This window comes from Anabas testudineus, chromosome 1 (genome assembly GCF_900324465.2).
Source record: "Anabas testudineus chromosome 1, fAnaTes1.2, whole genome shotgun sequence".
Classification (NCBI taxonomy): Eukaryota; Metazoa; Chordata; class Actinopteri; order Anabantiformes; family Anabantidae; genus Anabas; species Anabas testudineus.
Genome location: NC_046610.1, coordinates 16079580 through 16101506, shown reverse-complemented (window position 1 = coordinate 16101506; position 21927 = coordinate 16079580). Strand labels below are relative to the sequence as shown.

Below are 21927 nucleotides of genomic sequence, written 5' to 3'. Positions count from 1 at the left end.
GTACGGATTAAACAAAGCTGAGTCAGTGAGCTTTAGCAGCCCTGGTAGGCACGACGTGGACAGAGGCTGCCTTTAGTTGTTGCTAACTGATGCTCGCCGCCTGCTAGCACCAATCTTCTCATCATCTCTTAGCATGAAGTGAATGTGCATATTTCACAAAATGTGGTTGAAGTTGTTCTGTCACTTTGTTCTGACCAGGCGTGGGGGTCAGGTCAGCAGCTTCTCCTCCAGCCGCTCAGGACGTCGCAACCTCAATCTGGACGGCGCCTCCGTCGACCTGTCGGACGACGACGCAGAGAGCCGCGCCAGCGACTTCAACGAGACACAGACCTCCAACGCCGAATAGTCACAGTGATCCTCTCACTCCCCCCCCCCCCCTCGTCATCACTCCCCACCTCTTCTTCCCCTCTCCCCTCCTTTCCCTCACAACCTCCTCGGCAGCAGCATGGTGTCTATTCATTTCAAACCACTGACTGGACAGAAGATTGGAGCGATGAGCTGTTGTTTTTGGTAAAGCCGGGCGGAGCGCCCTGGCTGCGCGCCTCCGCCCTTTTTTGTATCAGTTAACACTGCAGGGAAAATCCACCACCCTCCCCTGACGTTCGTCCTCCAGTTGCGGAGTCACAGGGGCAAATGGACAATGCTGCCTTACTCTGTCCTCCTCTGGCAAGCTGCTAGTCCTGGCTCGTCTGTCGGCCATGTATCATCTCAGCATCATAACGTAACACCCCGTCCCATCAGGCGTGAAGTTACCTGCTCAGCTTAGTAAGAAGTGATTGCTTAGGTACAAAGTGCTTTTTATACAAAGGAAACTGTGTGTGTGAAGTAGGCGGAGGCTGTGACGTGTGTGAACCTTACTCCATACTGGAAAAATGCAGGACTACAAGGAAACGGATCTCACTCTGGTGTTGTTTCACATGTTCTACTCACTAGTTGTGATAAAGCCATTTCACACCGACACTCCCTCCTCACAGTGTTCAGACCGACGGTCCTCTCAAAGTGGAAAAACCCAAAACCAAGGTCGCGGTGGCCACACCGGCTGCTTTCGTTGCATGAGTCTCTCTCTGACGTACAGACTGTACAGCACTACAGGAACGACTAACATCTCGGGACATGCAATACGACAACATGGAGTCAAAACGTGTTACTGTGAAAGGAAGTATTTTATTTTCTCTGTTGCTTCATCTCAACATTTACTGAAGTGATGTCTAGCGAGGTTAACCTAACACTGTTGATTTTAAGTGTATGGTCCTCCAGTGTGGGCTGGCCTGAGCTGATGCAAAGATGCTGGAAAATGCACAGAACTGCACGAGAAAATGTTTTTAACTGGAAACTAACGGGGAAAACGCTCTACTGGAAGCAACTGTCATCTTCTCCCCTCTTTGTGTTTGTGCCTCACCTCAGTTTGTAATATTACATTCACGTCAGAGAGCCGCGTGTCCCGTACTCAGCCATCTCTGGAAACTCGGAAAGATGTTTAACACGTAAAAACTGTTCTGAAGGTTTTTCCCCAAGACACGTCCAGTGTAGTTTTTAACCTGTTGCTCATCTAGTGACTGAGTAGTTTCAGAACTGCTGGAAATTACATGTCTTTGCACAACTACTGTGATAAAATAATCATTTTAGTTGTATTTGTATGAATGTGACATTATACTGTAATAATGCTCATCAAAAAATGTTGTGTCATTCGATACGAGTTCAGATGAGTTGTCCGTCAACATCTGTCGTCAGAACAATCTCCCCAGAGGAGGCGTAAACTGCACTGGCTTCATACAGTATTAGTTCAGACTACATCAGTACACGTTGTATCAAGGTTTTTGTGACGTCACATGGAGGCTGTTTAAAGCTGCCTTGGGTGATGTCGCTCCTGTTTCCTTCTCATCCATGCTGGTACTTACATTGTACATCAGAGGCTCAGAACAGTGTTAAACAGCCTTTCAGGGTTTTCAAAGATGTGGGGATATTTTCAGGAAGCGTGCGGCTCACTAACACGATGATGAACAAACCAGGTCAGGTCTGTTCATCATCAAGTTAAATCCTGACTCTTCAGAAAACCCACTGACATTATCGAGCACTTGGTTTCCAAAGGAAATCTGATTTTTTTTTTCCCCCCCTTTCTTTGAAATTTTAGTTCCTCTGACTAGTATTTTAGTAAGATAAAGTCTCCTCAACAGTTAAATCACTTCAGTGTGAAAACATTAGGGTACCCATATCCATCCATCAACTTCTCATGTAGTCTTTTCCTTTATTTTGGAGATGCTGATTAGGAAGGTCGTCTGCGGCTCACTCCTTCGCCCTCCTCCTCAAGCGTTACCACTTAACAGTATGTTTCTTTAAAAGTGCCTTAGACACTAAATAAGAACATCGATGGGCAAGGATTTCATTAGTGATGTGAAGAAACAAACAAACTGGCACATCATGAATATACTCGACTCTTTTTTCTTACTTTGTGTTTTTGCTGTGCTTCATATCATATCCGCTGTGTATACGTTCGTAATAACCTCCTAGCTCGGATGCTTGGGTCAAAATCAGTATTAAGATTAACTACGTCAGAAGCGGGCAGCTGTGTTTCTCCAAATTATTTTGTACTAAGATTTGTTTCCCCCGTTACCGATCACAGGTGAAGTCTTAGCACTGAAGTGATTTGGGAAATGATGCTCTGCACAGGATTTCATTTGGTTGGAAGCTTTAACATCCACGAGTAGTTAACTCCTTTTTCTTGCATTATGATGATCCAGCTGGCTGTTGACAAACAGGCGTTCACCTACAGATACTCCTGTCGTATTATTTCTTGTATACCTGTATTTCTAGACGGTATTTTTTTCTGTTTTGTTTGTTTTTGTAAAAGGAAAATAAACATATTCATTGTATCTGTGATGCTGTTTTGGTTTGATTGAAGTCTTTTCGTTTCTCTGTCTGAGAGACTACCTCGCTGTCAATTAAATGATGTCACACTTTACAACATTGTGCATTCATAGATTAACTGATGATGAACCGAATGTTTAGAATCAAGCACCAAACGAGTATTAATCTGCAGATGAAAACAGGCTCCAACAAATCGTTTACTACTGTTTGTTGGAACTGGTTCCAGCTGCTGTAGAAAGTTCAGAGACTTCAAGGGATTTCAGTTTCACTAGAAAGTAGGAAACGATGAGGGAGGGAATAAGAATAACAACACCTGTGTTCTAGTTCTAGTTCTTGTTTCAGGTGAAACAGTGCAAGTGACCAAAGCAGCAGGAACGGGACTTTACCTGGACGAAGATTCCTCACAAACACCCGGGGCTCAGTTTGCTCCATCACTGTAGTTTCTGTGTTAAAATGTGAAAATCGATATCCTGCAGAAGCCTCCAGTGGTACGAAAAGGAAATTATTAAAACTCCATTGAATAATTCAACAGTCAAAAAATGATACGCGTCATGAAAACCACCTGTTTTGTTTAATTTCATAGTTGACACACAAAAATAACCTACAAAAGACCAAATTAAGTAACCAGTTAACCACGAAATGTCATTTTTCTCCTCCTACATCCCCCAAAAGAAATCACAATTTATAAGATGTCACCCACTGCTCCAGTCACATGACTTCACAAAGACATCCTCAAAGATCACACGTTGACACTCATGGGTTTACAGCTGTGGGGAAATGTCAGACAAAATAAAATCACACACACTGACCAGCAGCACCCCATCACGGAGAGCTACAGGAACAATCTTTGGCGTCATTCTCGGTGCCCCTGGTCAGTCAGACGCACATGGAGGAGGAGAACAGGGAGCTGGAGACTCAGGAAGATCGGTTTTGTTAACGGAGGTATTCAGCTGAGGGAAGAAAGGTTTCGCGGACGGTGTTCAGACAGAGAGCGAAGAGTAGTTTTTCTCGAAACTCACCTGGAACTGTGGCTCTTTTAAATGATTCTAGTGTTTGTTTAGATTTCAGTAAGAACAGAGCGAGGTACCGCTGCAGTCAGGCTACCTCAGCAGAATGGGGAGAACGACACTTGGTAATTTGGTGACGACCCTCTAGAGACAATTACACAACAAAGTCATTTCAAGGTGGAGCTTTTGGTTGGTTTGGTGACGGGGGTTAAGAAACATTTATCAAATCTGAATCCAATTCTGCACCTTGACCTGAAGCAGCAGCTGAAGTAGAAACAACAGTAAAAGTAATTTGTTTATGTGTTAATTCTACTTTTCCTAGTGATGAACTATTATATTACTAATGTCTTGCACACAGAACAAGGCTGAACCTTAAGTTAATAATAATGCTAATTCTTACTTTAACATATTTGACGATTTCAACTCATGACCATGTTGTACATACTCCGTCACACGTTATCCTGCGTATAGTGTAAGTCTTTGTGCCTTTGCCAGAGTTTGCATTGAAACGACTTCCACTTACAATGTTAAATCTTTTACGTAGTGGACTGTCACGAACTGGACATTTATCTAGTTTATTAAAGCCTTTTGAAAATGAAAACGTTCGCACACAGAAACAGGGATTTATCCTGCTTAGAACAGCTGGTGCCGGTCCCACCATAAGATAATGTGTGAATGTTACCAATTGGAAAAAGAGGAAGAGGAGAGTCTGTTCTTCCCATTCCGCCAACGTTGCTTGAACGCAGCACAACAGTCTCATGCCGTCAACGTTTCCACTGACGTGTGAACGTGTGTGACGTGTGACTTTGCCGTCTGTCTGAACACACACACCAGAAGAAAAGGAGTCTCTGACATAATAACATCTACAAACATTCACAACTCCAGAAATGCACTGACAAGTTGAGTAGAGGTTGAAAGCCAAGCGACGACTTGCACTTTTGCATTGAGCGTTTTACAGTCCTGCATAGATCTTTTTCATACTTTATCAATACAAACTAAGGCGTTGTGTTATATTAAGTTGGTTTGAGTCAATAAGCAGAAAAGTAAATTAAAAAAAATTAACTCACAAAAAAGAAATTCAAGTAGGCTACAATCTTGATGTTTCCCCCCTCTCTTACAGGTGGCTCCTCTCTCCACTAGAGGAGCCCGAAACTTTTTCAATTCAAGTCTTTTTTCCAGAAAAGGTCCAGTGTGATTAAACAGCACCAAAAACACACTGAGCAAGAGAGGGGCATCAAACTTACACTCGCTCGTTATTGAGAAAAGGGGATACACGTCCTTATCCATTCATACAGAATCATCTGGAAAGAAATTAACAGTATATTTAGATTTTTATGTACATACACACATTCAAATCAACCTCATAGCTCGCTCTCTCACACACACACACACACACACTATAACATGTTTTGTCCCTGTGTAAATTACAAATAATTTATCAATATTAATTTAAGCTACTACTTAACAGTCATTTGTGGTAGCAGAGGTGACCAACAATAAAATTTCTACGGACACAACAATTCCCACATTGGAGACATAAGACAGAAAAATAAAAATTCATTATTCAGTCTGTTTTTCTTTTTTCTTTCTGTACTGCAAGAACAAGAGTCCTGTTATTCCACAGAAGCTTAAATACAAATTATATTACGTAGCGTACTACTACTCTCATCTGCACCACCACTTCGCTCACACTCAATCCACAGTGATCAAGGTCGGTCATATGTAAACATGTTGACGAAAATAAAAATAAGCCGAACAAAAATAAGTGTTCTCGTCATTCACTCCGTCTTGTTCTCATACCCGGTTCATTAGAAAACACAGTTAAATTGACTCATCATTTGTTGCTAGAATAAACTGATTCTTCCTTAGGTCCGTATCCGTTCTAGAGGAGGCAGTGGAGCCCCGCCCCTCATACCACGTCATCGCGTCAGTCAATCTGAGTGGATGTGTCCAGGAGGCCGTTACTGGTCAGTGGGATTTCCTCTTCATGTCTCCACCCTGGCTTTGGTTCGCATCTGAGCGGAGAGGTTAATGAAGTTTAACAGCTCGAGGACATCAGGGTGATAATAAACCAACAACCTGAAGCAGCTGCACAACGTTGACTGAACCTTCATTTCTACACACCGAGTTACCACACTGCACCGACTTAAACTCTTCTCTCACGTGTGGGGTTGTAAACATGACCTTCAGAAGACGCCACAGTCAGCAGGCGAACAGCAGCAGCTGTAAATTAAACAGTTGCTACAGCAAAACAGCATCTCCCCTCCCCTGCTGTTACCAAACCAGCAGGTTTGTAGGAGACAGATCCCACTCTGTTACTTCACATGATGATTAACATAATTATAAAATTCAGTGTAGAGTTTGAGGTTCATCACACATTGAACTGGTGCAACAAGCTGCTTGCAGGATGAGCTGTTTCTGAGTTTCTCTCTCGTGTTCAGATGGTTCTTTGAACTGTGCGCCTTGAATAACCCAGATGATACTGGACTGTGAAACTTGAGTCTGTGCAAAGGTAAGAGAAATCTGCTCCTAAAAATGTGTTGAATGAAGTATGAGTAATGATTTAAGACGGAAAGGGAGCTGAAGGAAATGTTCATTCAAATTGAAATAACAAATAGCAGTTTAACTTTAATTAGGCTGCTGCTCTAAAATCAAAGAACCATCTGTACAAACACAACACGGAGTAAAACACTACTGTAGTTTCTTCAAAGTACTACTAAGAAAAATAAATAAATAAAGCAATATGCTGCATCTCTGAATAACTTTACAACATGCGTCAACTGTGCTACAGCTAGAGGACAAACCAGAAGCATGCCAAACACCAAATATACTGAGGCAAGCAGAAAGTTACAGAACAAACAGCACGGCAGCTGAGCAGAGGATGACAGGTCGACTTGACACAGACAGATGGAGAGAGGGAGGATGAAGAAGTGGAGAAGGAGGAGGAGGAGGAGGAATGCAGATTACCTGAGAAAGCAAGCTGCAAATGAGGAGGTAGGGCAGCCTGCGACCCTGACTGGAGACTCTTATACAGATCTGAGGAGAGATGGACGGAAGGATGGACAGATGAGGGGGGAAGAAGGCAACATGGGTAATAAGAGGCAATAATTTAAAAGATGACACAGAGAGCGAGAGAAAGAGGAAAACATGTTTAAATCAGGGACCAAAAGAGACAAAAGACGAGAGAAGATCAAAGTGAAGCGAGGCGTTCGAGTACAAACGGTAGAGATGACAGAGACGGATACAAAAAAGATGGACAGAACAAAGAGGGAGACCTAAAAAACTGAGACAGGGTGAGAGGGTCACAGCGAGAGATGTGAAGCACAGCAGGCACAGTGGAGGTACTGCTGTATACTTCTGTATGAGTGCACGCACCCACATCCCCCTGCATCGGTTCTACTGATAAAAAAAAAGAGGTTTCTAAGAAGCAGATTGAATATAAAGCACAAACATATTTCTAAAGCATAGGAAGAAGAAAAAGATCAAATGATACATTTGGCTGACTCAGTCTCCCACATACACACAGTGCAATCGACTCGGCTCCTTAATTTTCAGTTAATTTTTGTGTTGTTAAAACATTAGGATGTAAACACTGATTTGCAGTCCTGACCTCACTGGTGTATTTTAACCCTTAAAAGTAAATACATGACGGTGATTAGTGAAATTATACAACTCATTTTAGCACTAATGTATCGACCTGCAGCTGAAAATGGCACCGACAACAGCTCAGTTTATTCTTTTTGTTGTTTTCTGTATTTTTATATATATTCTTTACAGACTTCATGTCCACTTACCCATTAAGTCGCTCTGTGCTAGGGGGTATCCTGAGTTGGAGCTAGGGGCTGAGCCCATACCAGTGGCCCCTGGGGCTCCAGGAGGGTTGAAGTTGAGCAAAGGGGGGAACTGGAAGGGCAGAGAGACGGGCACCAGGCCTCCCAACATCCCAAAGCCCAGGGGGAGAGTGGAGGGGCTGCCCAGGAGGGTGGATCCTGCTGTTGAAACCTGCAGAGACAAAGACAAAGAGAAGGGTTTGGTTTGGTTTCATGAGCTGCTTCCACACATGTCCTGACACCCTGAACTTTACCCGGCTGAACTGCGTGTGAGGTTACGCAAGTCTTATCCTGCACAAAGTCTGCATAATGTCCATGAGCCCAGGTGTGAATACAGCAGATAAAAACCTGTATTGTATGCGTCATGTTGTTCTTCCTACACGCTCTACACTGTGACCACCCTCAAAGCCCTAAAACGTATTTCACCCGGACTTTTTCCTGCTGTTTGTCGTATGTGTGAACGCACAACTCTGCATCTCCGGACCTGATCCTCCAGGGAACGTCCGCAGTGCATATGAGAAAACAGCTTATGGATTGAGGTCGACATCTCCTCTTTTATGAAATGTTACCTGTGAGAGGTGTGATGTTGCTGAGGACGTGGTCAAAGTTCCTGAAGCCGCCCAGCCGTTTCCTGCCTTTGAGCCTTGGTTAGCCACCCCCACCGCCCTCTGCCTCTGCCCGGCGGACACTGACTGTGAAGACGAGGGGGGAGTTTTGTCTGGGTGACTGACGATAGCCGACACCACTCCCTTGTTGTTGGAGCTGTTGTTGTTGCTACTGGTGCTCGTGGTGGACTGAGGTTTCTGGCCTCCAGCGAAGCTGTAGCTGCCCTGTGTCTGCTTCACCTGCCCCCCGCTAGAGACGCTGAATGGGGGCCGAAAGGTTTTGGGGGTTTTGGGGGAGTACTGGTGCTGTGGCTGTTGGCTGGGGATCATCTGATGGGTGAGTGCGTGCGATGGTGAGGATGACGGGGAGGGGGAGGAGGATGGGGGGGGGGTGGGCGCAGGAGGTCGAGGGGTGAGCTTGATGATGGGAGAGGAGTTGCTGCTGTGGGAGGACTTGGTGAGGGTGGCCTGCATGGGAGTGATGAAGTTGGGCTGGTGGTGGTGGTGTGTGTGGGACTTAGCTTGAGAGGAGTGTGAAGTATGGGAGGTGGGGGAAGGAGAGGAGGCCACCGGGGAGGGGGGGCAGAAGGACTGCAAGTGGGAGGTAGAGCTGCACCTGGACTGGGAGGAGGGGGAGGAAGAAGGTGTAATGCTGCTGCTCATGGCGCTGCCGTTGCTGCTGGTGCCAATGGCTTTGACACCGCTCTTGGCCAGTCCTTGAGGGGCGCCCATAGCTCCCAGTATCCCCGATGGACTAACAAAGCCCTTCTGATGGGGGGGCAGCAGTGGGGAAGCTGTGGGAGGAGGCCGCTGCTTCGGAGGCGAAGGGGACGGGTGGGGATGCATCTTGCCAGGTCCACCCATCATGGAGCCCGGCCTGTGATTGGATGATGCCATTGTAACGTGTCTCTGATTCTGGGTTTGGCTCAAAAGACCAGATCCTTTGATCGTGCCGTAGGGACCATCTGCAGTCTTGGAGGCCAGCGAAGGACCTGCTGGCTGCACACGAGCCATGGAGGAGACAGCTGGAGACGAGGAAGAGGAGGTAGAAGAGGAGGTTGGTAGCTTTGTTACTGTTATTGGCAAGTTCCCAGCAGTCACAGCTGCCAGCGCAGTGGACTCCACTTTCGACAGGGAATGATGCTGCGTTGTGGACGTCACAGAGGCAGAGAGCTGAGAGGCTGAGGGGTAGTGAGGGGTGACAGGTGGAGGAGAGGAGGTGGGGATTTGCAGGGGTGGGGGAGACAAAGGGCTGTCTGAGGGACCTAGACCCTTGGACGCGTTGCTGAGGAGAGCCAGAGCGTGGGAGATGGAGTCCAGAGATGGAGCGGTCAGATCCTCATCCAGTGAGTCCGACAGACAGATGGGCTCCGAAGCCAACGTGGTGGAGGAGAGCTGACGGTTGCAGGTCAGAGCAGATGTGGACGTCTGCAGAGATTCTGTGGAGGCCACGGTGAGAGGTGGTTTGTGGATCCACAAACCCTCCTAAAACGAACAGACACAAGGACCCCATGTTAACATTTTTATATTGTTTAATGACATCAAATGCATTAAATTCAATAACCATGGTTTAAATGGCTGTGAACTGTACAGTGAAGAATAAATTTTAGATATTTCACAGTGCACAGTCTGAGCCATCCCTCACCTTGGCTTTGGCCTTGGGCCCAGGCACCAGTCTCCTCTTGACTCTGGAAAAATATCAGCAAATATTCACCCTTGTTTATTTACATTTCGTAATCAAGCTCAGTCTGAGAGAAATCTCTGGGTTGTTAGTGTTATTCAGGAAACATGAGCCGTTTGAGATAAAATAAATACTTACAAGTTTCCAGTGAGGTGACTGTGAACAGTGAGACTCTCCTTGAACAAAATCCTGAGCAACATAGCGATAAGAAACGTGCAGTGTTAATTTCTCAGGGTTAAATACCACTAATGCATCATTACTGATCTGAGATATCAAGTAGAGAACATGTGGGACATCTGTGGAAAAAAGACAAAGTTGTCTGTGTGTGTTGGCTTTTTTTTTTTTACAAGCAGCCAACATGCTAGCTGATGCACACAAAAAAGCAAAGTAAGTCATTTAATTTTAAGTCAAGTTCACTCTAAAATCACAATGTGCCCGAACTCTTCACTTCAAACTAGTAGAGAGTGATTCAGTTTTTAACCTAAATACAATTAAGTAAATAAATAAGCTCTATTTATCCGACCATGCAAATATTTAAATAATCCTCTGATCGCCATGAATATAAATAAAAGACATTTAAGCACAAGAACATTCATGCATTAATTAACAAACACACATAAATAAAACACACACAGACCTGGTCTGCATCCAGCCCTTGGGCCATAGTGGTTTGACCTCATTCTCTAAGAAGGCCTTGAGGTAGTCCTCCACAGACAGAGAGCACTGGTTCTCCATCTCATAGCAGCTCAGCTTCACTCTCACCAAGCTGCACAGCAGGTTCCTACACACGCACACACACACACGCACGCAACACAAACGTCCAATTCAACATCAACTGCTCATTAAAATCTACATTATGCTGCAGGTGCAGAACTCATAATGACTGAGGATACCATTATTCTTTAGGGAGTCGAAAAGTAGTAATGACTCTTAGAACTAGGAAGCTGATGAGAAAATTAATGATGATTAAAAAGCAGCTGCAAGTGAGTCCCAACGTTTGTGTTGTTTCACTAAGACACAAACTCTTTACTCAGTCCAGAGTCATGCACCAGTGAAAATCAGGTCTAAAGTAACTAGCTGAGAAATATTCATGACTTCCTTTACCAACACATTCATTTTCAGATCTGTGAGGTCTTATTTTTCAGCTCCGTTTATTGTATTAGACAAAAAAAGTGGGCAAGAAAAATTATAACAGGGTGCACTTGATAAAGTAGATTCTCAAAACCTGCAGAACCACAGACTGTACACAATTACCTGAGGTTGTCATCCCAGATAAACTTCTTCCGTGGGCCCATCACCCTTTTCCCAGGTTTCTCCTCATCTTCCTCCTCTGAGCCGTTTTTATCCCCCTCCTCTGACTGTTGTCTGCAAAACACATTCAGTGAGAAAAGTGAAGAATGAAGTTTTGTTTATTTTGTTAATATTTGTTTTGAAATGTTTTATAACGTTTCTTATGCACCAGCCTTCTAAGCAAACATACAAAAAAAAGGGATTTGCTTACTTTGCAACCTTGGCCATGCACGCCATGTTGTATCTGGCTATCTGCTCTGGCATCACACTGCACACCGCCAGCTTTAGCTTCAACAAAGGCGTCCGCATACGGTCATCCTGAGAGAGGAGGGAGAGGGGGCGGAGGGTTAGGACCATGAGGAAGATTTTTTTGTCCGAGATTAAACATATGAAGTCCACTGTCACTAGTTCGTCTACACAGTGCATTTTGTGGACACATATACGTTAAAGCTGGTAGTTTGATTAATTCTCAACATTATAATACAATATTAATTCTCAAAACTTTTATTTTAATATCAATATGAAACCTAAAAATCTTTAAAAAACGTCTTGTATATTGTATACATATTGTTATATGGTTATAATACTCCATTGTAAGAAACCCAAAAGTTAAATAAGTTAAAGTCAGAACAGTAAAAGAGGCAAAAGGACAATAAGACAACAACAACATAAAGGAAAAGAGAGGGACAGCAAGAGGAGAGGAAACCAGAGGGTGCATTTTGTCCACAACGAATGCTTGTTTAATGGTCTATGATAAAAGACATTTGGAAGTCACTTCTTTTTAGTTGCAGTCCTCACTGCACTAGTCCACCTACACAGAGATCTCTGCACATTAACAACTGAAGCAGTAAAGATGGATGAAGATTAAAAGCTACATGAAAAGGCATAAATGACATGGAGAAACAAGAGGGAAACAAAATGATCCGTTCTGGGAAAACAGGAAGCTGCAGTAAGCAGCGCAAACACTCAGAAAAACAGGGTTATACGGGAGAAAAAAAAACCTTCTGGACTGCTTCCTGCTGCTTCCCTGATCACAAAATAGATGACATTTTGTGTATCCTTGCAGATAAGCATAAATTTGAAAAACAAGTACCTGTCGCGGCCAAACCGCGACAGGTACAGACGTTACATAATCTCAAAGTCTGATGTAAATAAGAGTGCGAGACACGTTTACACATGTGCACCTAAATGTTAGAATAAGATTAAATAGTTTAAGCACTAAACTTAGAGATTTTATTATTCCAAGTTTAGAATAATAAACTTCACATGCGCTTTTCAGCAGAACATTTTTAGCTGTGACAGCTTTAGCTCAGTGGGGTCCTGATTATCTGCACCTCCAACAGCTTCACTGTGCTTTGTTATTATGAGCAAAAGTTACTGTAAAAATGTTCAAACATAAACATATAAAAGTACTGAGGTCAGAACTGGGGGAGCGCGGTACAGCCCCAGCATTTGCTGTGTGCCATTATCCCTAGTGTCTTGCCCCTCTCTATGGCCACAGGCGTGTCTTCAGATGTGGTCACACCACATGTGAAATGAAGTAGTTTTCTGAAGCATCCTACACCCTGAGGTTTTGGTGTTTTGACTGCAACTTCAGATGTTTATTGAGTGTGTTGATAAAAGCATGTACAGAGGCTGCCGCACTTCCTGAATCTGGCTTTTAGTGAACACAGAGAAATCAAAAAGGGTGCAGCAGGAAATATTTCTTAAGATCAGAATAATGCAAGGGGATTCCAAACTTCCTCCAAAGTTAGGCCTCACTCACCTGGATGTTGAGGCTGAGTTTCTTCAGCCGTTTGAGGAGGGCCTCTTTGTTGCACGGCACAAATGCCTCCATGTGCGAGTAGATGCCTGAACGCACCTCAGGCGGCTGCTCCTGAACCTGCAGCTCAATACTGAGAGTAGAAGGAAGGAACAGAGGGAGAAAAAGATGGTGAGATAGATGGTGTGAAGATCGACAAAGAGATCAATGAAGAACACAGGGCAGCGGTGGCACAGGAATGAGAGAGAAGAGTGAACAAATTAAGTTGAAGAGAAAGGAGCAGAATGGAAATGAAACGCATGTAATTAACACAGACAATGAGAGACAGAGAAAAGAAAACACTTAAAGACAGCAGGAGAGGGTGGGGGGGGGTCTGCTGAAAAGGGAGGAAGAGAGCGATTTGGGATTTGGCCGATGGTGATTTAAAAGCTGTCCTACTCACTCCAGGAGAATGTTATTCATGTCCAGGGTGAAAAATTTCTTCCTGCCCTCCTGATCAAACTGCCGAGAGGCCTGGGGGAGAAAAGGTTGAGTCAGCAAACAACACTGCTCCATACAGTACAAATGCATACACATATATCTGTGGTGCTGAGCCTCTGAGGACTGTACTGACTCTACTGATCTTGTGATCTAATTTTAACTATAACTCCTGGGTTCTGTGACCAGTTTAGTTCAAACCGCACAAACTCTGGTTCCACTGTTCAGTGCAGTTCAGCAGTGGCTGATGTGAAATCTGTTATTCTGGTGCGAAACAACCGACCAGACAGAGACCTAATAAGAAAAAAGAGGGTTTGCATCCATCCCTGGTGTTTTTGTACAGTAGTTATACAGTATCAGCTTGTATTTAAATGTTAAACTATTAAATTGATCTGCTGCTCACAGGAACTGACCTCAGGATCTCCTCATCTGTAAAAGCAATATGTTTATATATAAAGTTCTTATAACAAGGACACATGTTCCTCAGTAAAGAGTGGGTGGGATGTAACAGCCAGTCGCACAGCAATTATCTCCATGTGACATTAGGGTAAAAAACATTTCATCTTTTCCATCTGGTTTTCTTCCATCATTATTTATTACCTATAGGGCCCATATGACTATGTTTACAGCTCTTGGTGCATTTGTAAAAGGTTTAGTTTGAACGTGGTAAATAATTGTCTCGACTATACATCAGGCGAAGTGATTAATAATAATAACAATAATATACTTTATTTATCCCGACTGCCACGGTCACTCAAGGAAAGAATACTGGTAATAATGTTGAATTTCCTTTGTTATCGTTGGAAGCAGAAAAAAAATTCTACTGTTTATTTATTCCTCTGCCTCCCTCTTCTTCACCTCTGTATCCTTCACTTGTATCATGCTTTTCAACTGCCTCTCTTCACAATTCACCAGCCTCTAGAAAAAGACTTCTCTGCTACACACCGACTCTGTGGCTCTGAGATATAAGAGGTACCGATACTGTTTTAGTTACATAAAAACTCTGAGGGTTCAGCTTGGAGCAACTACTTTAGAAGAGGCTATTCTCGTTGGACTAAACAATGACAAACACTCTGTGCATCTTCCTCAGCTCATTGCCATTTGTGTTTAACTTAAGTTGAGAGGCTTCACAGGCAATCATAGCTACCCACAGTCAAGCTAAAGCTGACTCACCACCCGAAGGTCCTCGATGCGTTTAATAAGAGGAGCAGGCAGCCCATCAGGCAGCGCAGGAGGAGAGAACAGCCCACTGGCAGACCCCAGGCCTCGCCCTTGGCCACCTCCTCCTGCTGCTTTATAACTGGGAGCACCGACTCCCAAGATGCCGTTCTCTCTGGCCGTCACCATAGCATGCTGCTGGTCGTTGTCCAAAATGCCGAAGTCCAGGTCACCTAAAAGATCCTGCAGCTCCTTCTCGTTGGCTGAACCCAGCAGTGACATGACAGCAGGGTCCGAGGTGAGGTCTGCCAATGAGAGGTCGTTGCTGGGTGTGTTGCCCGGGTGGGTAGAGTTAGAGGACAACAAGTGGTTCGTCGAGTTGGCAGAGTGGGGCTTGCTCATCACACTTGCAGCCAAGTTGGGGTTTCTTTTTCTCATCTCCTCCTTCTCCCGGGTGAAGCGGCGGAGCATGGCAGCCAGGTACAGCGAGTCCTTCATCAGCTTCTTCCTCTTCTTCTTCTCCGGGCGGTGGAGGTTGAGAGACGTCACTCTGATCGAGAAAAACATAGAAATAGCTGTTTTTAGCTAAATGCTATCTGCAAAAACTATTTTCATAATACTTTCTGTCAAATGCAACAAAATTAAATCTATGATTTGTTAATTTACTCAACTCTTCAATTATCTGACAGTATGAAGAAAAGATTCAGTGTGTTATTTTATTTTGTAAATATGAACAAATTTAGAGTTTGATGCTGCAACACACTCAAAATGTTGGGACAGAGGCAAATAAGACAGAAATGTTTCTAAAATATGCAAGTATCACATTTAGGATGATTCAAAAATCTGCCAATCGGGTAATTGGGTCTTTTATAGCACATAATGTTGGGCCTTAAGTGGCATTTTAGTCTCAGCTGTTCTTGAAATGTGGTTTGTACGTGTTCTAGCCTCAGCATTAGTATCTTATGTAGGATGAAATTTGCATGAAAAATAAGAGGCACTGTTTTTATTCTGCCTGAATATGTAATTCCCATATTATCTAGATTTCTGATCATCTGTGTGCACGTGTCTTCCTCATCATCTCAGCCTCCCCAGCAGAGAATGATCAGAAACCAGGATACACACCACAGTATTGTGATTTCTATCAGATTACTCCAGGTAGCATATCCTGGTTTCTTTAAACTGGGATAAGGCTTTATCCAGATTTCTCAGTCAACATACAAGATTATACACATAACACAGATCATCTCTCATATAAGACTTCTGGCTATCTTGGCTTCCCCAGGGAGAATAATGTGTTTCTTTTAGGAATAACATCTTATCCATGCTTGCTGCAATTTTTCTGTTGCAATTTTTTATTAATCTAGCTAGCAAGTCATGTAGGAAGGTTTTCCAGGTTTCTAATCGCACCTTCTAAGCTCTGATTAGTTAACTGCTTCATCCAGCTGCCAGAAGAACAGCTGTAAATGGGTTGATCTGAGATGTGGGCGTCTGTTCCTGATTGCTAAAACCAGGCTACACCAGTTCATTTTACAAAAATTTTACAAATCCACAAACTTCATCAAACCCACTAAACCAAATAATTCATTTACAGTTAAGAAAGACATAAAGAGGGCAGATGAAGAATTAAAGAAGCCCATGCTGTAAAAACAGTAAGTGACATTTTCACAGGCAAACTGAGGCATAGACACCCTGACAAAGACAACTCAGAAACGTGGGAAGAGTGTGGAGCTGTGGGGATTCTGAGGGATTAACCTGCAGTCTGCTGTGAAAAGAGCTCACAAACACACACGCCATCATCATTTGTTTCATAATGGTACAATAGCAATAGCTGCTGCTATTTTTGGAAGTTGCTTTCAGAACGGTGGCATGTCGGAGTATTCGGCCTATCTGAGCGTGTATAATGGAGCATTTTCTAGAAGGCGGCTGGTTTGTCACAGCTGCTCAGAGCAAGTCAGAGTCATGGCTCATGATAGATGTATGAGAGGGTCCGCACACAAGCAGAGGAGGATAATGTCACACAGGGTGGTGGATTATTAGCAGTGTAAAAAGTGGACAAATGCGTCATCACATATTCACAGTGGCCCACATGGTCACCCAAAAGGTCAACTTTTCGAGAGTAGAGAAAAGCTTGTTCATTTACATAACAGTGTCTGTGTGTTTTTGACATTTTAAAGAGAGTTTTTTTTTGTGAGTTTTAACCACTTGGCTTATTGGTATTGAATCATTTTCTGAAGTAAGAATGTTTTTAGAAGTCCACTTTCTATTTTGCATGACGTTTGAGCTTGCTTAGCTACCCATGAGTCATTCATTCAGCTACTTAATGTGTATAAATTCTGGTATTCAATGCATGTAGAGTTGTAATAACTTGAAATTAAAGCAGAAAGCAGTAATAATGTAATATGATGATTCTCACCCTTGTTTAGGTACTTTGTTCTTCTTCAGATTCTTTTCTTCCACACTGCTCACTTCCTTCTTTTTCCTCTTCTTAATCACCTTCTCCCTGTTGTCATTCAGCTTCTGAAACAAGAGCACATACATACCTACATAAGTCTACAAAGCAGATGGCGACAGTGCACAATGACAAAAAAAAAAAATCAATTCTGTCTGAGGAACACGCACACTGCTCAGTGTGTGTTTCGTCAATGCAGCAGTGTCCTTCAGAGACTTTTCTTAATGTGGTGAAAGATAACATCTACATCACATCACATCTCACAAAAAGTAAACATTAAAAAATAAAATCAACGTGACTGTAATGATCACGGGACAAGTCAACTTGTACTAATCATTTTATTCTTAAAAACTAAAACAATTTCCTAAAAGTCAAATGATTAAACTTGGCAAAGGCAGATCGGGACTGTTAGTTCTGTGTATTAGCATGCTGTTAGTTACTGATTAGCAAAGGCAGGAAATGTCAGGGGATCATCCCAGTCACTGGGGTCCCTCCTCTGCAGATTGTGGATGCCTGTGCAACAATTTGTGCCAATCTATCCAATAGTTGTTGAGTTTTTTTTAGTCTGGCTCAAGGAGGTATGCAAGCTGATGGACTAACATCATCACCTCTAGAGCCACAAACATAAACCGAGCAGCTTTAAGACATCTAAATATTTCCATTATAGAAAATGGATTGTTATTGTTCTGTGGTGCAGAAACTAGAACAGTTTTCATATTATAATAATAAGTAACCACTACAATCCATTTACTTTTTGGCTTACAGAAAACCTGACGGGGGGAAGTGATCAAAATGTTTTGTATTTTTAAGTAATTTATGAAATAATTAATAATAAGTAACAAGTTCAAAACAGTCGTTGTTAGTAGTATTGTTAGTAGGATGTTGCTGTCTGATCACCCAGATCTCATGTTGACATCAAGGAACGTAATGAAAATAGCGCACAATGAATGCCCATTGTATTATGGTGATTTCATAGATTCTTTCACACAGTAGCATAAATCCAAGTTAAAAATAAACAAAATAAATAAACCTGTTCTTGCATATCTTTAAAATATTTTTTTACCAAAAATCCTTGATCCTCCAGAAAACCTAGATTCTAATTACTTATTATTTAAGTTTGAAGGTAGGCTCACCTTGTCCTCCTCTCCCTCGGAGTCAGAGGCTGCTCTGAACTGCAGCGTGCCAGTGTTGATGTAAAATCCCCCAAGCTTTGTGGTGAGAGAGGCAGGTACCAGCTCATCATACTGAGAAAAAAAACCCACACGGTTTGTGGTAGAAGATCACACCAATCTAGAAAACTAATTTACAACACAATGCAGATGTAATTTGTAGATTTCAAAACATATTTAGTAACCGATAATGTTTTTTTTTTTTTTTTTTACATTTTACAAAGCAGCCTGTCCCCTTTTGTTGGTGAGCAAAAACAGATGACTTGCTGTGCGCAAAAACAAATAAATCACAAAAGAAATGGCTGTTCCTCAGGCAACAGATGAAAACATTTTCCATCACAGAGCACATCAAAACAGAAAAAAAGGTCAAACAGGTGCTGCCAATTTGAGAATGCAGTGACAGCTATCATAACAAAAACAAATATCATATAATGGCAGAGAATCCATACAAAGAGCATAAATCTAGCCATGACTGTCCCAGAGAGAGAGAGAGAGAGAGAGAGACATCCTCTGAACACTGAGCAACACTGTCAAACAAAAACGATGACAAAGCCCTGTGCGGACACAAGTAGTGCATACACTGTATGTGTTCATGAGTAATGGGAACAATTTTAGACCACTGTCTGAGGTTGATGGTAAAAACGGGCAAGTGTCTATGTTTAGATATACTGATGAGTGTACTGTATTGAACCATCAAGCCCCAAAATAAATATTTAACCACAGAGGAATAATGTCTGCCTCAACACAACAGCACAGGATAGCAGCAGTTCAGGAATGTGATGAGGACAGCAAATAAATCAGCAGATAATAAAAGAGAGAAGAGATCAGTGTACAATGTTATTATAAAGACAAAAGAGCAACGTCTGACTAAATTAAAGTGAAATCCTTAAAAAAACAAGTAAAAAAAATACCTAATTATTAATAAGCAATGGATACTCACAGCTTCTGAATTGTCGATAAAGGGGTCTGTCTCGTCGTAGCCAAAGCCTATATCAATCAAATCTTGCATTCTGTCTTTCTTCTTCTTCTTCCCTGTACCACCCTGAAAAAGTTAAACAATCACCAAGCTTTTTAATTCACATGAAAATCACTCATTTTTTTCTTTCAAACAATAACCTACAACAGACGCTTTTCAGCGTGAGGATGGACAAAACGCCCTTGTGTTCTCCACATGAGAGTTGTTTTAAAAACAACTGGTCATATATACAGTATACTGTGTATTGTTACTGCCATGAATCTGAGTTGATACATTAAAGCAAGTTATTGTACAGAAATGCAGAAAAGTGTTGTCTGAAGTCAAACAAAATAATTTTCTCAGTGATACATTTTGTCCACTAGAGAAAACTGACAAAGTTTTCATCAATAAAAAATGTTCAGTATTTATCCTGGTCAAATTCTTTAAAAACAAATATTGTAAATGTTTAAATGAACTGTTTATCTAAAAATTTATATTTGACTCAGATGTCTCATGTTGGCCAGTTGTTTTTCTTTTCTTACTAAAGGTCTAAACATAGAGGGGGTCACTTGTTGTACAGCCCTTTGAAATTCATTTTTGACCTTAACAACATAAACATTTAATTTACTTGACTCCGATATTAAATCAAACACTACCAGTAACTATAATCAACAAAATGACCAGTGGCACTTTTATGTAAATATTAAAGTTGGCTGAGTAAACTGAAATTGTAGTAGAGAAATGACAAACACAGAGGAGGTTGTTAAAAAAAAAAAAAAGCATCATTATTACATTACTTGTCTCCCACAGAGAACAGACAAGTTTATTTTTTCAAAAATAAAATGTCTTATTCATATTTGTTTAAGTTATGCGTTTCTCTGACAACATATCCTTTATCTGATTTATGAATTTCTCAAATTACAATATTTGTGTTGGCTAAAGAATTCCAGTATGAACCTGACTATAATAATTTTAATATAATCCAAATAGAAACACTTAAAAAATACAGACTTTAAAAGATAACTTACATATTTATTTTCAAACTTTTTTGCTAGGGCCTCAACCTGAAGTCGCTCTCTCTCCTCGTCATTGAAGGGGTCATCGGGACTGTGGGCTGAAAGGGCGTTATTCTTAACCTGAAACAAAAATAGAAAATGGAAAATCAAAGATCATGAGCAGGAAGGATCAGATGTCAGACTAACTTCAGTGTTTTGGAAGCTTGTTGCTGAAATGTCTGAGAAAAGTCCCAACAGTAACACATCGATACAGCATCATAATATTAAAAAAATCTAAATGCACAAAATACAAATCATCCCAAATGTGCTGCTGCAGCTGCTGCTTGCATGCCCATGTTGTGGATTCAAACAGGAAACTCTGAATTTCTCTCTGGCTGCAAATCAAACAACAATTTCTTAACTTTCTCCACTCCTGTACAAGACTCTGCAGTGTGGAAACGAGGAGAGCTTCTCTTTTATCTCTGAGCTGTGACATTTGCCTCGCTCCCAGGCTACATCCTGGTTCTTCCATCAGCAATGCTCTCTCATCTATCTATCTATCTATCACCCACAGCCAGAGGGCCAAACTGCATGTGGCATTTCCAAGAGCTGTAATGGCTGTGTGTGCCTGGGCTGTTGCTGGGCAAGCCTGACTGAAGAGGACACAGGTAGCAGCACAAGATCAGCTTTATTTCGACATGTGCAAAAAGCGGAGGCGTCTCGTTAAAAGCGACAATCTGTTGTAGCAGCTGAAGTTGGATGAGTTGGCTGGATAAGTGGCCAAAAGCTGCTGCTGCTGCTGCTGCTGCTGCTGCTTTGTGTGGAGTCGCACTAATGGTCAGTTTGAGCCACGCTAAGGACAAGGTGCTCTCTCTCCCCCTTTTACTTAGCAATGACAAGTCCACCCAAACACTTCCACTGGCAATAAAATGAACTCCAGCTCCACACTCGCCGGCCTGGTAATGATAGTTAAACGAGGGGGGACCCTACCTGGAGGTTTTGGATGAGTTCTCCGTAATTAAACTCGGCGGAGGAGCGGTCGTCGGGCTCGGACAGAGGCAGGTTGAGCCGCACCGTCGCCCTCTTCTCGGCTCCTGCCTTGTCCCTGTCGCTGCTTTTACCGAGGCGGCCGTTGCTGGCAGCACCTCCTGCCCCGGTCGCTGTGTCGACCTCGCCGGCTCTGGCGAAGTTGATTTCGGCCTCATCCTCCAGCCGGCGTTTCCTAGAGTCCGCGGCGGCTCCAGCTGCGAAGGCCGAGAGGGTGACAAATTGCACTTTTCTCGGTTCGGCCATTTGATGAGCTGCCTGCCTGAACCTCGCTCCGGACAGACAGCGACAGCGAGGAGACGAGCTACTTCGCGAAACTACTCCAAATTGATGGATTGAAGAAGGTTCCGCGAAGCTCCGACGGCTGCTCGGTGCCTAGACGGACGTTAAGGCCTCCTCCGCACCATACGAAACGAACTCCCTGGGATGCGACGGTCGGGGAAAAGTTGTTTTTACCGCAGCTACTCGCATCCTCAATCTGCTATGGGACCGAGACATTCACAGGAGCCATCTTGGGCTTCGGGAGTAAATAAAATATCAGAAGAGAGAGGTCGCTGCGCATGCGCGTACGCACAAAACGGAAACACCGTGAGACGCGGGGGGGCCACGGCGTCCAATCAGCGTGTGCCCCGACCGT

General features: G+C 42.9%; 2 protein-coding genes across 5 annotated transcripts in view; one reads left to right on the top strand and one right to left on the bottom strand.

The window, feature by feature from the left end:
- LOC113161677 (myosin-10-like) overlaps positions 1–2870 on the top strand; it is a 45774-nt gene extending 42904 nt beyond the window's left edge. For 2 of the 3 annotated variants that reach the window (XM_026359444.1, XM_026359442.1), the window contains one exon: positions 199–346. In XM_026359444.1, coding sequence (XP_026215229.1) covers positions 199–346 — 148 coding nt within the window. Of the gene's footprint in view, positions 1–198 lie in introns of all 3 variants that reach the window. The other variant, XM_026359443.2, reaches the window with a different exon arrangement.
- Positions 2871–3417: 547 nt separating this feature from the next.
- Positions 3418–21843, bottom strand: ubn2a (ubinuclein 2a). 2 transcript variants are annotated; one of them, XM_026359450.1, is made up of 17 exons: positions 21234–21843; positions 20277–20384; positions 19234–19335; positions 18258–18368; positions 17089–17192; positions 14691–15225; positions 13483–13553; positions 13044–13173; positions 11490–11596; positions 11243–11353; positions 10626–10769; positions 10127–10177; positions 9953–9995; positions 8272–9792; positions 7667–7874; positions 6840–6908; positions 3418–5887 (listed from the first exon to the last, which is right to left on the bottom strand). In XM_026359450.1, the coding sequence occupies exons 1-17, from the start codon at positions 21534–21536 to the stop codon at positions 5841–5843; spliced, it is 3765 nt and encodes a 1254-aa protein (XP_026215235.1). In that variant the 5' UTR covers positions 21537–21843; the 3' UTR covers positions 3418–5840. The 2 variants fall into 2 exon arrangements, with proteins under 2 accessions (XP_026215235.1, XP_026215236.1); XM_026359451.1 differs by lacking the exon at positions 6840–6908 and having other exon boundaries at positions 21234–21842.
- Positions 21844–21927: the final 84 nt, after the last annotated feature.

Coding starts and splice junctions, on each gene's coding strand:
- ubn2a (XM_026359450.1), bottom strand. CDS start 21,536: ATGGCCGAACCGAGAAAAGTGCAATTTGTCACCCTCTCGGCCTTCGCA. Junction 11,354..11,489: donor TGCATGGCCAAGGTTGCAAA/GTAAGCAAATCC, acceptor TGTGTTTTGCAG/ACAACAGTCAGAGGAGGGGG. Junction 10,770..11,242: donor ATCTGGGATGACAACCTCAG/GTAATTGTGTAC, acceptor GTGCGTGTGTAG/GAACCTGCTGTGCAGCTTGG.